The 15,691-nt window shown below is 33.1% G+C and overlaps 1 protein-coding gene across 8 annotated transcripts; it reads left to right on the plus strand.

Annotated features, from left to right (window-relative positions):
- The first annotated feature begins 1,726 nt into the window (after window positions 1-1,726).
- On the plus strand, window positions 1,727-15,634 carry LOC110600803 (WD repeat-containing protein 26 homolog). Of its 8 annotated transcripts, none has more exons than XM_021737707.2 (8): window positions 1,727-1,885; window positions 2,028-2,153; window positions 2,880-2,917; window positions 3,001-3,069; window positions 3,687-4,584; window positions 7,057-7,158; window positions 12,481-13,110; window positions 15,263-15,634. In XM_021737707.2, exons 5-8 carry the CDS (start codon window positions 3,787-3,789, stop codon window positions 15,476-15,478), a joined length of 1,746 nt encoding a protein of 581 aa, XP_021593399.1. In that variant the 5' UTR covers window positions 1,727-1,885; window positions 2,028-2,153; window positions 2,880-2,917; window positions 3,001-3,069; window positions 3,687-3,786; the 3' UTR covers window positions 15,479-15,634. The 8 variants fall into 8 exon arrangements, with proteins under 8 accessions (XP_021593399.1, XP_043813989.1, XP_021593384.1 ...); XM_043958054.1 differs by having other exon boundaries at window positions 2,028-2,104; XM_021737692.2 differs by lacking the exon at window positions 2,880-2,917.
- The last annotated feature ends 57 nt before the right edge of the window (window positions 15,635-15,691 follow it).

A 15,691-nucleotide genomic window follows, 5' to 3' on the forward strand; every position in this document is an offset into this window, starting at 1 on the left:
CAAGCTCATTGTTTGTGCACTTTCCACCTTTGATTTGATACAGCTAGTGCCTAGTTGTGATATTCCAGGAGACTGAAGAAGTCATTTCTGCCTCAAAATGCTTCTCTACAGATTCAGGGAGTTCATCTCTTGTTTTGAGTTAAAATCTGGGCTTTAATCCACTGTTATTTAAGTAAAAAGTAAAAAAAAAAATTAAGTTGAAATGAATATGATAAAAGAAATGTTGATCCTGTAACACAGCGACGATCCATACCGCAAGGAACCAAAAACATAACTAAAGACATTGCTCAGAAATCCAAAACCTTCATAAGAAGGCTCTATTTAAATCATCAATTAAAAAAAAAAAAAAGAAGAAAATAAAAAACAGTGGTACCGACTCGAGGGAGAGAGACAGCATCATAATCATGGTAAACCCTTTCTCTGCCCAAATGGTTATTTATGAACATGAATGGTGAAATCTTGTAGGTCCTTAACTTGAAAATTGTAAACATTTTTATTATGGAAAGCATTTTTTTTTAATATGTAAGTGGAAAAAACATACCGTCACTTGTAGAATGATGCTTGCATTTGAATTTTGCAATTTTTTATTTAAATATGAAAAATGGTTTGGCATAATGAAATAAAATAAAATTTTAAAAGTTAATATATATATATAAAAGGCTGTACTATAAAGGTACACAAAATTAATACTGTCCTGTACAAAATTAATAAAATTATCTAAAATAAAAAAAAATATAAAAAATGTTATTTTGCACTTGTCCATATAAAAAGAATTTAAAATAATATTTTTTATTTTTTAAATAAGAAACCAAAAATTGAAAGAGTAAAACTGAGATCTCTTATATTTAATTAGATATATTTTATTATAAGAGATTAAATTTGTGAGTCTAAATTTTATTTTGTATTTTATAAACAAAAATTATTAAAAATTATTGATGGTTAAGTAATACTAACATCACAACAACGTGATCAATGTGTTACTTTTATGATAGTGTTTTACGTGGTCTCTGTGTCATTTCATGTCAAACCAATATTTGAATTATATTTGAAGCAATTAAAGTTGTAAACCAATCGAATTAAATCTAAAATTTAAAAAATTAAATTTAATTTGTTAAATTTTTTTAAGTTTTAATTATTTTTAAATTTAAATTGAATATTAATAAATTTAAAATCTTAAATAAAAATGAGTAGTTTGATTCATTTATAAGTAAATTTAAATTTACCTCAATTACCAAATGATCTCAGCTAAATTGAAATTTCGTAAGATTTTGAATGACTGCAGTTTGGTTAATTTATGATAAGATAAATTACTTTTTAGTTGTTAAATTTTTTATGAAATTAATTAATTTATTTTGCTTTTAAATTATTCAATTAAAATATTTTTATATTTTATAAAATTCAACTTTTTAAAAATTATTAGTTAGTTTAAATTATTTATTTTTTTAGTTATTAAAATTTTAATTACATGTAATATAATTTTAAATATTTATATTATTTAATTTTTAATTAAAAATAAAATAATTAATTTTTTTTTGATAAAAAACTAAAAAATTCAATTTAATAATTGATTTTGATATTAAAATCTAACTAATAAATATTTTTAAAATTCACTAACCTAATAGTAAACAATATTAAAGAACAGTAAATTTAAAAAAAAAAAAAACATTTTGATTAAATATTTTTTTAGAGTTTAAAAAAAAGAAAAGAAAAAGAAGAGTAGTTTGACATTATCCAGGTGGAAGCAATTATGCAGTGTTCGGCTCATTGTACTTCTATCTTCAACATTTGATGCATAAATTCCTGTGAAACTCTCTGCGCCTCTTCTCTGAAACGCTATTTCTTTTTCTCACAATCAAGGCTTTTTCCAAATTTCAAACAAAATCTGGTAAATGCTCATATAATCTTTTATATCAGCAATACATGATTTTTTTACTTGAATCGCTGCCTCGTGTGTGCTTTTTTCCTTTTGTCTGAAACATTTCCTTCTCTCTGGATGTTTCTTCAAAACTGGGCTCCAAAAATTTCAGTTTTTGATCTCGAATTAGGAACGGGCGATCTGGATCGCAGTACCATTTGTGGATTGGGTGAGGGTTCAGCGATCATGGTAACACTGCTTTATTTGAGCTCCTAAGCAGTGATTGTTTGAATTTTATGTAAGTTATGAGCTTAGGCAATTCTTCAGAGTTTCTGTAGCTTGATGATTGCTTAGTTTAATAGTTTCTAAAAACAATTGCATCCTAAAAATTTTGTATTTAAATGGAACTACTTAGCAATTCTGGGTTATCCTGTAATTGAAGAGAAGCAAAAGAACCCGTATATTAGAGTTCAATTAGGCTTTCAATTTAATAGAAATGGTTACAATGATGTACTAGCGTTTAATTATATTTTCAATTCTAGAAAGTATATTCAATGACCTTAGACAACAGGTATTTTCTATGCTTGTCATGTTAAAATAGTATTTCTTGCCTATTAGAAGTTGGAACATATATAAATTCTTAATCTTGCATTGAGGAAGACAGAAAGATTATCCATGAAAAAAAAAGTTTTAGATAGGTGCTTAAAGACTACTATTTCTATTTGTGCGTTCTTTGTATATGATTTAATGGAAGGAGGAACAAACATTTAATTTGGCTTGATTACGCTTTTGATTAATGTAAGCTTTAGCATATGCATTTTCAGCTAAAGGTGATGTTCTCCAAGTCCATCTGTGTTATTGTTATTATGTTCAATCCCATGGTTAGAACACAGATGAAGTCCCTAGATTCATTTAGTTGTCTGAAAACTGAATTGTGATATATGTAAAAAGTAAAAAACTCAAGTTTGTTTTATGGATATTGACTTGTGGGTCATCGAACATGGCCTTGCTCTGATTCTTGGAGACTTGAACCATAACCGAGAAACACGGAACTGCAAGCAAGTATGAGTTTAATTGACTCAGTTTGAGGATTTTATGATTGTTGAATTGGAGATTCTAATCTCTTTACTGTTCACTTGATACAGATAGTATAAAGGGACACACTGATATTTGGAGTTGGCATTTACACTTTTGCAGAGACATTTATCTTAAAGGTATTTTTCTATACTTAGTTTGCTGTCAACCCAAGAGTATATAAGTATCTTTTTCATGGTTCTACTTAGCTCAGAACTTAATTTCGGAATGGTTCTACATTCAATTAGGCTTTTTGACTGTCTAAATTTAGGTGTATTCACTATCTTGAATCAAGATTGGGCCACTCTCATTTTTCTATGCTGGCTTGTTAGTTATATGAATGACTGATTGGCACAGCTGAATTTACAATTCTGTCTCCTTTGCAGAAAGTTATGGACTTACAATGATAATTGATCATTAATTTTTCTTGCAAATTGAATTATGACATGTTAGATTAGCTTTTAAGTTGCCACCTTTTGCAATTATTTACAAGTCCCAATGGCAGAAGCTTTTGTTTGAAAAATGGAGAACTGTATTTGAGGAAAGGCATGACAGACTGAATGGGATGAAGGAACTCTTTTCTCAAATCATCCCTGCTTGGACCTTATGATGAACATTTTCTTTCCAATTATCAGCCTTTCCTTTTTTTTTTTTGTCATTTCACTTGATCACAAAAATACATTTTTCATGGTACTTTGCTTTATCCTTACTTTTCAACTTTGAGATCTACAGCCCTTCATTTGGCTATGTTATGCAGGAAGGTATTTGTTGTGATCCATTGGAGGATATTCCTGTACACATATTCCTTTGTTGTTTCTCTATCATTGCTATCCTATATGGGCTGAGGTGCACATTTCATGGGAGGTGTGGAGGATGAAGAACCAGCCTCAAAACGCATGAAATTAGCTTGTGGAGAGTTGAGAGGTCTTTCTAACGGTGGTTCTTTAACAGAGACCGTAGTTGGCCCTCCAAGGGACTTGATGGCTCGGCCCCTGCAGTCTGAAGGGGACGAAGATGTTGTTGGCTCAAAAGGAGTTATTAAAAGAGTTGAATTTGTTAGAATAATAGCCAAGGCGTTAGATTCTCTTGGGTATAAGAAGAGCAGTGCTCATCTAGAGGAAGAGTCAGGCATCCCCTTACACTCATCTGCAGTAAATTTATTCATGCAGCAAATTCTTGATGGCAATTGGGATGAAAGTGTAGCTACTTTGCATAGCATTGGTCTGAAAGATGAAAACATTGTTAAGTCGGCCTCTTTTCTGATATTGGAACAGAAATTTTTTGAGCTTTTGGAAAGGGAGAAAATCATGGATGCTTTAAAGACATTGAGGACTGAGATTGCTCATCTTTGCATAAATAGTAGTAGAATCCGTGAGCTTTCTTCCTGCATTGTTTCTCCTTCACTCTGTGCTTCAGTTGGGTCTTCTAATCAAGGTAATGCAAGGATGAAGTCTCGGTCAAAGCTGCTGGAGGAATTGCAAAAGTTGCTCCCACCAACAGTTATAATACCTGAAAGAAGGTTGGAATATTTGGTAGAACAGGCTCTTACATTGCAACGTGATGCTTGCATCTTTCATAACTCCTCAGACAAAGGAATGTCATTGTACACAGATCATCAGTGTGGAAGAGATCAGATTCCATCTCGAACTTTGCAGGTTAGAACATAATCATTTGATTGGAAATCAAGCTACATATAGTCATTACTTCATTTCTTCGGTTCAAGTTGACTGCATGTTGGGAAGGTTTTCTTTATTAAATGGTCCACAAGAACTGTATCATCCATATGGGGCAATATGTCTGAATAAAAATTCACTGTCCTTTGTTGCTGAAACTTGTATCGATGGCTTTGAATTTGGAGAGGAATAATTGCTTACGCTGATATTGGTTAATTGAGAATGAAACATAAATAGATGCATGAGCAGAATGATGTTTCAAGGTAAATTGTGAGTGGCATTAACCATGTGGCTCAACTCTCTCTCTCTATCTCACACATGCATATGAACAAACACTTGATCACACTAATTTGCATCTGAAATGCTTGCCTTTTAGGGTGAGCAACGCATAGCTTCCCTTTTTTCTTTAAAAGTGATATCTCTGTTCCTATCTTTTCATCATAAATTACACTAGCAAACTAATTATATGCTTACAAGTATTAGAGAAAGTTCCATCTGCGTTTATAAGAATTCATATTCTTGTATAATAACTTTGGATTCATTAATCTAGTTTTTACCATTCCATATACCTACAACATTGAACATTGAACATTGAGGAATGGCATTTCTTGAGAAGTCTTATTCTGAACTAGGATCTAGTCATAATGATAACAGCATCAGTCCAAATATTGTGGTCATTCAGTGAGCTTGGATATCTTAAGAAATCATATAATCTAAAATTTAAATTGATGATTTCACTGGAGTATGTTACTCTTTTTTTTTTTTTTTTGAACATTGTCCTTAGTCAAACAGGTCTTCTAGGAACATAGGTACCAACAGAAAATGAACTCATTATCTGATACATTATCAGAAAGTGAGGATAACTTCTTATTCTTCTTTTTATTTTTTTCAAATAGTTCGATTATGTAAGGTACATAAATAGGTCATACTTGGTTCGTACTTTGACTTGCTGATATCTATCTTGGTTAGGGACTGGTATTTCTTAGTTAGATTTTGAAGGTTCTTTTGTAGACATAAGATATATATTTCCATGAACTCTTTTCATAAAGTTTGTTATCTGTCTATTTCCTTCATTGATTTCCTCAAGGAATATAGTAAATTGAGGATGGATGGAACTTTCTAATTCCTAATTAAGTTAGAGACAAGTGCTTCCTAGTTAGATATAAAGGTTTATTTTGTGGTAACTTGTTAAAAGAAATTGTTTCATGAACATCATTGAGAAAGTCCAATTTCTTTTCATGTCCTCTCGAGTCACTAATGAAGTTTAAAAACTTCATATTTTACAGGTAATTTTTAGTTTTTCTTTGGGTTCTTAAGTTTATCTCCTTCCTGCTTCTGTGTTTGGCCATACCCTAAGGAGCATCAATTGGAATGGGTATCCCCACAACAGTCTATTCTACCATCTACCAGTTCACCTCTCTGATTTTTCTTGCTTTTTGTTCCTCACCCATTGCCCCCACTTCCCCCAATACGGAAAAAAATGAAGGGCGAAAATAAAAAATAAAAACTGGTAAGAGAGACAAAACTTCCTCGTTTCTTTATCCTTTGGTCTAAATATTGAGGGGTTTACGGTTCCTTTAGGAATATCAGACTTTCTTGGCTTGCCTTGATCGCAGTAAATTAGGTTAATATCTACTTCCTTGAGGAAAATTTTGATACTTTAAGGTCCCATTTGGTTCAAAATGGTATAGTTTCAGGGAAGTTAATTTCCTGGGAAGTACACTTCTAGGGAAATTGTTTTCTAGGAAGTATAATTTGAATGCGTTTAGTTGGTATGTTAAATTCCTAAGAAGTAAATGGAGTGTGATTATAAAAATGACATAAATATTCCTACTTCAAATATATTTATAATATTTAAAATATAATATTCAATTTAATAGAGAAAATTATATATTGACCAAATACTCAAATTTTGAAAAGTAAATACTCAACTCACATAATAATTAATATATAATTTCTTTCATGATAAATAAAATTATATCATGAAATTTTTCACACATCATTGTCTATCATACTAATTTTCACCTAAATACTTAATTATGAAAAGAAAAAGGATAAAATAGGAAATAAGAAAAGTAACTTGAAGTTACTTAGGTTGGGAAGGGAAATTCCCTTGTAAAGGGGAATTAACCCAAAACAACTTCCTGGGAAGTTATAAAATCATGCCAACCAAATAAGTCAACATTTCATACTTCCCTGGAAGTTGAACTTCCTTGCTAAGTTACCCCCAACCAAACATAGCCCAAGTCATAGATGTCCTTGTTAGGGTAGACTTATGAGTTATGACTATAGTATTATTATAATTAGTATTATTCCATTGTCCTCCTAATTTGCTTTGGAATTTTATTTCCTCTGGGTGGAACAAAATTGTTTTATTTGCAAATTTGTGTTTCCCTTTTCCATGTATTACTGATGCCTATATATTTAAATTTTCTTTTATTCACACCGGAACAGATATTGGAGGCACATTCTGATGAGGTGTGGTTCTTACAATTTTCACACAATGGGAAATACTTAGCTTCATCATCCAGGGATCAATCAGTAATTATATGGGAGGTATAGTTTATTTATTACTTAGAGAACTCTTTCTCCATCATATCTTTTTCAATTTACTCTATTTGATTTTTGATATGCATTTTCTTCTGAGGCCATTTTTAGTCTCCCTTTGTAGGATTTTTAGTAGTGATAGCTTATTCTTCTTATGTAGCATTTTATTTTATTTGTGAAGCTAAGTTTTACAGTTTCTGCATGCAATGATATATGTTTCTGGTATGGTGTCTTAACTCGTATGACACATGATCTATTTCTGTTGCCATTTTGAAGCATGTCTTAACTATCATGACACATGATCTATTTCTATTTCTGGTATGGTATGCTAGTTGTTGTTTACATGTTTTACACAGTGAAGAATTTTGGGAAGAATTTTTTAATTCTATTCCAATTGAATTGATCTTTACAAGGTTTGAGTGTTTATACACAAAGAATCAACCTAAATTAAAAATATTTATAATAAAAATAAAATTCCTATAATCAAGCCTAATTAGGATCCCAAAAATTTAAATTTTTCTAATTAGGAACCTTCTATGTCAGTCAACACTCTGCCTCAAGTTGCTGCATAGATATCACACATACCCAACTTGCTAAGTTGGGATAGGACTTGCTGCTAAGCCTTTTGGTAAACACATTAGCTAGCTGTTCAAGTCACATAATCTAACTTCAAGACACAATTTATTAACTTCTCTTTAATAAAAGTGTCGATCAATCTCTATGTGTTTCGTTCAATCATATTGAACCGGATTGTGAGTTATACCGATAGCAGCTTTGTTGTCACAGTACAAGAAGAGTTTGTCTCTCTCCAATAGTTTCAATTTCTCCAACAATCTCTGAAACCATAGGAGTTCACAAACACATTATGCCATCGCTCTATATTCCGCCTTAGCACTTGATCGACCAACAACGCTTTGCTTTTTGTTTCTCCAAGTGATAAGGTTTTCTCCCGCAAGTGGACAGTAACCACTAGTCGACTTTCTATCATCAAAGGATTCAGCTCAATCTGCATCTGTGAATGCATGTATGCGAAGATGACCGTATTCAGAGAATAGAAGGCTTTTTCCAAGAGCAGATTTCAAGTATCGCAAAATGCGAAAAACAGCTTGAATGTGACACTCACGAGGATCATGTATGAATTGATTGACTAAGCTGACTGCATATGCTATGTCTAGTTGAGTATGCGAAAGATAAATCAGTCTGCCTACCAGCTTTTGATATCTGCCAACATCCACTGATTCACCAATCGCTGCTTGTAGCTTGTGATTGCTCTCAATGGGAGTTTTTGCTGGTTTGCAACCTAACATACTAGTTTCTTCCAAAAAATTCAGAATGCATTTTCCCTGTGAAATAAAAATTTCTTTCTTTGACCTGACAACCTTGATTTTTAGGAAATATTGCAGTTTTTCTAGATTTTTAATTTCGAATTCCTGAGCCAAAAGGTTTTTCAGCCGAGTTATCTCTTTAGTGTCATTCCCTGTTATTACTTTGTCATCAAAATAGACTATGAAAAGAGTAATTTTACCCTTGTGATGTCTGATAAATAGGATATGGTTAGCATTGGCTCTGTTGATAGCCAAAGAAAATCATGGCTTTGCCGAATCAATCAAACCAAGCTCTGGGTGACTGCTTCAACCCATACAAAGCCTTCTGTAGCCTGTGCACTTTTCCTTGTGTTTTTTCATCAGCGAATCCAGGAAAGATTTCCATATACACTTCATCCTCCAAGTTTTCGCGGGGGAATGTATTTTTCACATCAAATTGCTGTAGGTCCTAGACAAGGTTGACAGTGCAAAATAGCAATACTCTGATTAAGTTTATTTTGGCAACAGGGGCAAATGTCTCCTGGTAATCCACTCCATAAGTTTCAGTTTATCCCTTGGCAACTAGTTTAACCTTGAATTTTTTGCCAAGTCTTGAATTTTTCAATTGATCCATCTACTTTGTGTTTCACAGTGAACACCCATTTGCAACCAACTGGTTTTTTTTTTTCAAGTTGAAAGACATCAACTACCAGGTCTCTTTTTTAGTCAAATCTTTTATTTCTTCAATCATTGCTCGCTTCCAATTAGAATATTTGAAAGCTTCTTTCTAAATTTGTGGGATAGACAGAGAGAAAATAGATAAGGTAAATGCTCTATAGGATGGAGACACAGAATCATAAGAGAGAAAGTTAGAAATAGTGTGCTTTGTGCAAGATCTAACTCCTTTTCTTTGAGCAATTGGTTTATTTAGATCATCAATGAGTTCAAGGTTTAGGGATGGTTCACCAGATGGAGAAGAGGAAGATTCATGGCACTAAGTAGGCTGCACAATGACTTTTTCTGCATCTGTTTTGTCTCTTCTTAAGTATTTCCTTAAAGTTGGTTTGTCCAAACGCTTAATTTGGTGATCAATAGTCTCCCCTGTATAGTAGCCTTCTCTAGACTAAAACGTTATAGAGTTACAGGATTAGGAATAATATCTTCTCTCGTTCTTCTCTCCCTGAGGAGGTGATGGAGTAGTACTGAAGTAAGGGTCAGTCTCTCTAAATGTAATATCCATATTGACAAATTATTTTCTAGATAGAGGGTGGTAACACTCGTAACCCTTCTGTGTGGGAGAGTATCCAACAAATACACATTTAAGAGCACTCGGATCGAGCTTCTTACCTGTCTTAGTATAAACAAAACATGTGCATCCAAACACTTTGGTGAAACAGTATAAGCATTTTTCCCTTGTAGCACCTCTAAAGACTTTTAAAGGCAAGAGCAATGCGATAAGCTGTGGCTAAGACTGCATCTTCCCAATAGGTTTTTGGAAGGTTCATGGTGAAAAAGAGAGATCGTGCTACTTCTAACAAATGCCTATTTTTTCTTTCAGCAACACCATTTTAGGAATTTGTATAAAGACAACTAGTTTGATGTAGTATCCTATTAGACTCTAGATAAGCAAAAAAATGACCATTCATATACTCTGTACCATTATCAGTTTTCAAAACTTTTATCTTAGCATCAAATTGAGTACAAATCATCTCGTAAAAAGATTGAAAGCAAGAAATTACATCATTCTTTGCCTTTATCAAATAAACTCAAGTCATATGAGTGCAACAATCAATAAAAATAACAAACTAACGATTATCAGATAGTGAAACCGTTTGAGTAGATCCCCAAACGTCAGAATGGATGGTCACAAAAGGGATCGTACTCCTGTTGTTACTGGAGGGACAAGAGATTCTTGTATACTTAGCATACTCACAAGTATCACAAACTAAAGAACCACGTTGAGCGTTGGAAAATAAATCAGGATAAAGTTTCTCTAAAACCAAGAAGGATGGGTGTCCTAACTGTCGATGTACTGTATGATTTCCTGGTTAATATTCTGATTTCTTCCAAAAAGAGCCCGAGGTGAATTCAAACTCAGATTCCCTTTTAACATATATAAGTCATCTTGTGATTTACCATTGCCAATCCTTTTTCCAGTTTGAAGGTTCTGAATAACATAATGATAAGGAAAAAAATTTAATTTTATAGTTAAGTGTTTTGGTGAGAATACTAATAGATAAAAGATTAACAGGGAAATAAGAAACATGAATAATAGAGGATAGCTTGATATTTGGAGTACAAACAATAGAACCGGTTCCAAATACAGGACTGAAGGAACCATCGGTTATTTTGACAGCATCCTTTTGTAGACATGGAAATAATTAAGGATGCCTTTAGAAGAGCCCGTCACGTGTCTATTTGTGCAAGAATCAATAATTCATAGAGGAAAATCAATAGATGAAATGAAAGTATTATCATAGGCCCTTACATTTTCCACATTAGTCACTTTCTTGTTTGCCATTTCAAGGAGAAGAAAAAGCTATTTTTTTTTTCTCACCAAAGAAGGATCTATGCGCCGGCGGGTATAGACTGAAAAAATCAACGATGGTGACCGGATCAGTGACCTCCGTTGGAGGTGCATGGGACGGACGCACCGAGAGTGATGAGGCACGTGTGTGCCTATGCGCTAGATTCTAGTCACCGAAACTTGTGGAACTGCCGGTGATGTCACTGCGATTCCTCTATCACCGGTGCTGAGAGGAAAAGGTGGGCCTAAATGGAAAACCCCAAAGAGTAGTAGGTGGTTAGGGTTTATGAAGAAATTTCAGATTTTGGAATTTAAAATTAAACCCAAAAAAATAGCCACAAGGCTTTAATACCATAAAGAATTTTAGGAAGAAGTTTTTAATTCTATTCCAATTGAATTGATCTTTACAAAGTTTGAACATTTATACACAAAGAATCAATCTAAATTAGGAATATTTATAATAAAAATAAAATCCTTATAATCAAGTCTAATTAGGATCTCAAAGATTTGAATTCTTCTCATCAGGAACTTCTGTATTAGTCGACACACAGTATGATTTTAGTTATTTTTTAATCATTAAATTTTATCACAATAAAGTAAATAAAATCTAATCAATAGATTTTATCTGGCATAAAACCTAGCATATGTGAGTGAGAATTGCTGCAAGTACCTGCATGACAGATTCAATACGAGGTAATTTGCAATCCTTTCACCCTTCCTCTAAGTTTTCTTAAACGTTGATTCTCTATGCAACGGTTGATAATTTGTTTAAGGTTATGAATTTGAAAGTTGATTTTGATTTTTGGATTATGGCCTTTCTATCTTTGTAGAGAAGGGAAAGTTTTGTTCAAAGTCCAAAATGCAATTACTAATAGCAATCTGTTCAACTTCTGCTGTTCTGCATGAAGGAAATTAAATATCCACGTAAGCAAAAAATAAAGGTTCTAAGGGGCTTTAACAATAAAACCTGGAACATTAAGGATAACTGGTAACTATTATGACTTGACTAAAATGTTTTTGCTTTTATACAGATGAAAATAAAAAAGGGGAAGTTTTGTTTAAGATAAAAGAGCGGTAAATGACTAGTTGGTGCAAATAGCCATAAGGCCAACGGCTGAATATAGTTACTTGCTTATTAGAAATAATTGATAGCTGAATATGTTCTTGGTGCCACTCGACCAGGTGCAATGGAATTCACTATGCAACTATATACTTTGTTGAGAAACTATATGGTTGCTTGATTGTTAGGAGGAGTTCGCGCCCCAAGTAAGAGCAATTGATAGAGAATATCTAGAAACAATGAATCCTTTTTCACTTTCTTCTCTCTCTCTCTCTCTCTCTCTCTCTCTTATTATTATTATTATTATTATTATTATTTGCTTGATTTTATATATGGTGGCTTATATCCAAAGCTTGACATATAGCAATTAATTTTTCCTTCCATTTATTAGTACATTGATATTTCATTTTTTAAACAATACATCGTTTAATCCTTTTTAGGTTGATAAAAATGGTGTAGTTTCTTTAAAGCATCGATTATCTGGTCATCAAAAACCTGTATCCTCTGTTTCCTGGAGTCCCGATGACCATCAGCTCCTCACTTGTGGGACAGAGGAGGCTGTAAGGCGCTGGGATGTTTCATCTGGTGAATGCCTCCATGTTTATGAGAAAGCTGGTCTTGGCCTCACTTCCTGTGGATGGTTTCCTGATGGAAAATGGATATTCTCTGGCATTAATGATAAGAGTATCTGCATGTGGGATTTGGATGGAAACGAGCTAGAGTGTTGGAGAGGGCAACGGACAATGAAGATATCTGATTTGGAAATAACAAGTGATGGGAAGCAGATCATAAGCATGTGCAGAGAATCTGCCATCCTGTTACATGATAGGGAAGCAAAAATTGAAAGATTGATCGAGGAGGACCAAATAATAACTTCATTCTCATTATCAAGAGATAATAGGTTCTTGCTGGTTAATCTTCTGAACCAAGAAATTCACCTTTGGAATATAGATGGTGGCATCAAGCTTGTAGCCAAATATAAAGGTCACAAACGAACCCGGTTTGTTATTAGGTCTTGTTTTGGGGGACTTGAACAGGCTTTTATTGCCAGTGGCAGTGAAGACTCACAGGTATGGATTTCATTCTCTGTTTATATTATGTACTGTATGTTAAGTTGTATATATATATTTTTGGATAAAGTAGCATATGAGAATTTTGGTTTTGATAATGATGAAAAGCTGTGCAAAGTTTATTTTGTATTTTTTTTGTTTTATAATTTTTTGTTGTTCTTTATGGATAATATTCTCTCAATGCTGATCTCTGCTTCTTACCCCATGGGGGAAGGGGGCTATGGGCAGGCAAGTGGTAATAAGCTAATCAAATCATTCAAGAGAAAGACATACATGAGTTAAATGTTGTGCTACAAAAAAAAAAAGCTGTATTTTCATTTTGGACTTATCCAAGAATTAAATTTGCTACTTGATGTCATGTGATATTTTCTCTTGTAGATCACTGCTGCATAGGGTTCATTTGCAATGGTTTTCACAAAAAATAGTGCAACATTTGAATTAATAATTAAGAAGTCCTGTTCGCTTATCATGTCTCTAAATCAGAAAGAAAATTGTTTAACGCTAGGACTTCACTTCATATAGTCTCGAAATTATGTAGGATTTTGGCCTAAATTTAAGCACGCAGTGGTATGAATTTTTTTTTTATTTGGTTTTGTCTCTAGAAATGAGGGGAGTGTTGATTTGCACTTGATCACGGTCACCTTTTAGCCCTACTTGGGTAATGAGTATTTACATGTAGAACAAATTCCTTGTAATGGATAATTGCAGTTCTGGAAATAGGAATCTGGTCAATTTTTTATTACATAAAATCATTCATATATATGTAGACATGGCTAACATATAGATATAGATACAAGATTCTTTTATATAAATCTCTTTGATTCATTTGATTCTTGCACAAGCCAGAAGATGAAAACTTATCATGTTTGTTTCCTTTGGAGGATGGGAGGTATGAGGATTCACCTCCCCAATAACAAAAGACATAAGACTTGATTTATCCTGTATTAATAGCTAAAAAAGGCTAAGGGAATGGGTTATTATTATTACAAAGAACTTCTATGGCTCAATGTATCTTTCATATATTTTTTCAGTAGTTCTAGGTATTGTTGCATGTAATGTAGAATTAGTAGTTCTAAAATAATTAATGATCTGTGAACTTGTGGATCCATTTGCAATGTTTGGAAATATTGACGGAACAGTATATCTTTCCTGTATTCCAAATACTTCACATAGCACTATAGGTTATTTTAGGTGTTCTTTTAATGGTTTAAGTGCCTACAGGATAATAGAGTGCCTAGGGTACAGTTCATCCATACCAGCAGGAATGAATCACATATGAAACTCTGAAATTATTGCCACTTGAGCACAATTATGTTAAACATGAAGTGAACTCAACTCAATTTGAGTCCATGGTGATTAACTAAAAATTTGAACTGTCTCTCTTGAGCCAAACCTGGCCCAACAGCAGGCTTAATGAAAAGAATCATAGGCAGTTCCAAAAGAATGTGCAACAACTCATATAAACATAAGATATATGTGTTCGACGAACTTTTCACATGCATGCATTCAGAGTCGTGTACTATCTAGATTATTGTAAGATCAATGTCTCTCATTCTGAAACCTGCTTTTGCGTTGTGCATTCTATGTGGTACTTCAATAACATCTTGTCTCCTGCTATGTTATTTGCATCAACTTGTCATTACTCGGTAATAATCTGATATTTTTGTGCTTTTTCTAGTGGGGAAATAAAAATGGGAAAGGCATTCTGTTCAACAGTTTTGTTTAGCAAAAAAACTTAAAGAAATAGTTCTGATACATGAGCAGATGTTTGTCAAGGCATGTGGAATTCATCTTGTATATTGTTATGTTATTCTTTCATCGGTTCTTCCCCTAATATTATATATATATATAGATGGTAGAATACTAATCACCGACTCTGTTTGCTCACATCTAAGTTATATCATGCATTAGAAAACTTTTCCTAGCACATGAATTCACATTGGATCTCATAGATGTCTAGGTTCAGAGTCGCTGGTCAGAAACCTTTTCACTGTTTCACAAATAAATTGGTTGAAGCATAAAGGATATCTTGATATATATTTGAAGTCATGGAATGTCTTTTAGTCTCTCAACTCAAAAGGCTCTTTTTATATGATTTAGGATCACTAATTTTGTTTTCTCGTAACATTGTAAATCAAATTTGCTGCTGTAGGTATATATATGGCATAGAGGGTCAAGAGAGCTGGTAGAGGCATTGCCTGGTCACACTGGAGCTGTCAACTGTGTAAGTTGGAATCCGAAAAATCCGCACATTTTGGCATCAGCTAGTGATGATAGAACAGTTCGAATATGGGGCTTGAATGGTATACAAATGAAACACAAGGGTGCTCACAGCAATGGCATCCATTACTGCAATGGTGGAACTTGAAGCCAAGCTCATGCCAGTCATAATTAATATCTAAATTTAAATTCTTTTCTTGACTATTGCTTTCAATGTATATACTCTGTTTTCATTGCCAACCAAACAACAGCGTTGAGAATTATGCAGTAACTATCTGATAATAAATTTACTATCTTTTTAACATTTGTTGATTGGTGATTGGCTAAAAAGGACTTATATAGCTAAGCTTTGATCAGTTTG

The sequence above is a fragment of the Manihot esculenta genome, chromosome 1, assembly GCF_001659605.2.
Source record: "Manihot esculenta cultivar AM560-2 chromosome 1, M.esculenta_v8, whole genome shotgun sequence".
In the NCBI taxonomy this organism is placed as follows: domain Eukaryota; kingdom Viridiplantae; phylum Streptophyta; class Magnoliopsida; order Malpighiales; family Euphorbiaceae; genus Manihot; species Manihot esculenta.

Excerpts from the sequence above, each read along its gene's own strand:
- LOC110600803 (XM_021737707.2), top strand. The coding sequence starts at position 3,787 with ATGGGAGGTGTGGAGGATGAAGAACCAGCCTCAAAACGCATGAAATTA. Across the intron at positions 7,159-12,480 it reads AATCAGTAATTATATGGGAG|GTTGATAAAAATGGTGTAGT; the intron begins GTATAGTTTATT and ends AATCCTTTTTAG. Across the intron at positions 13,111-15,262 it reads GTGGCAGTGAAGACTCACAG|GTATATATATGGCATAGAGG; the intron begins GTATGGATTTCA and ends TTGCTGCTGTAG.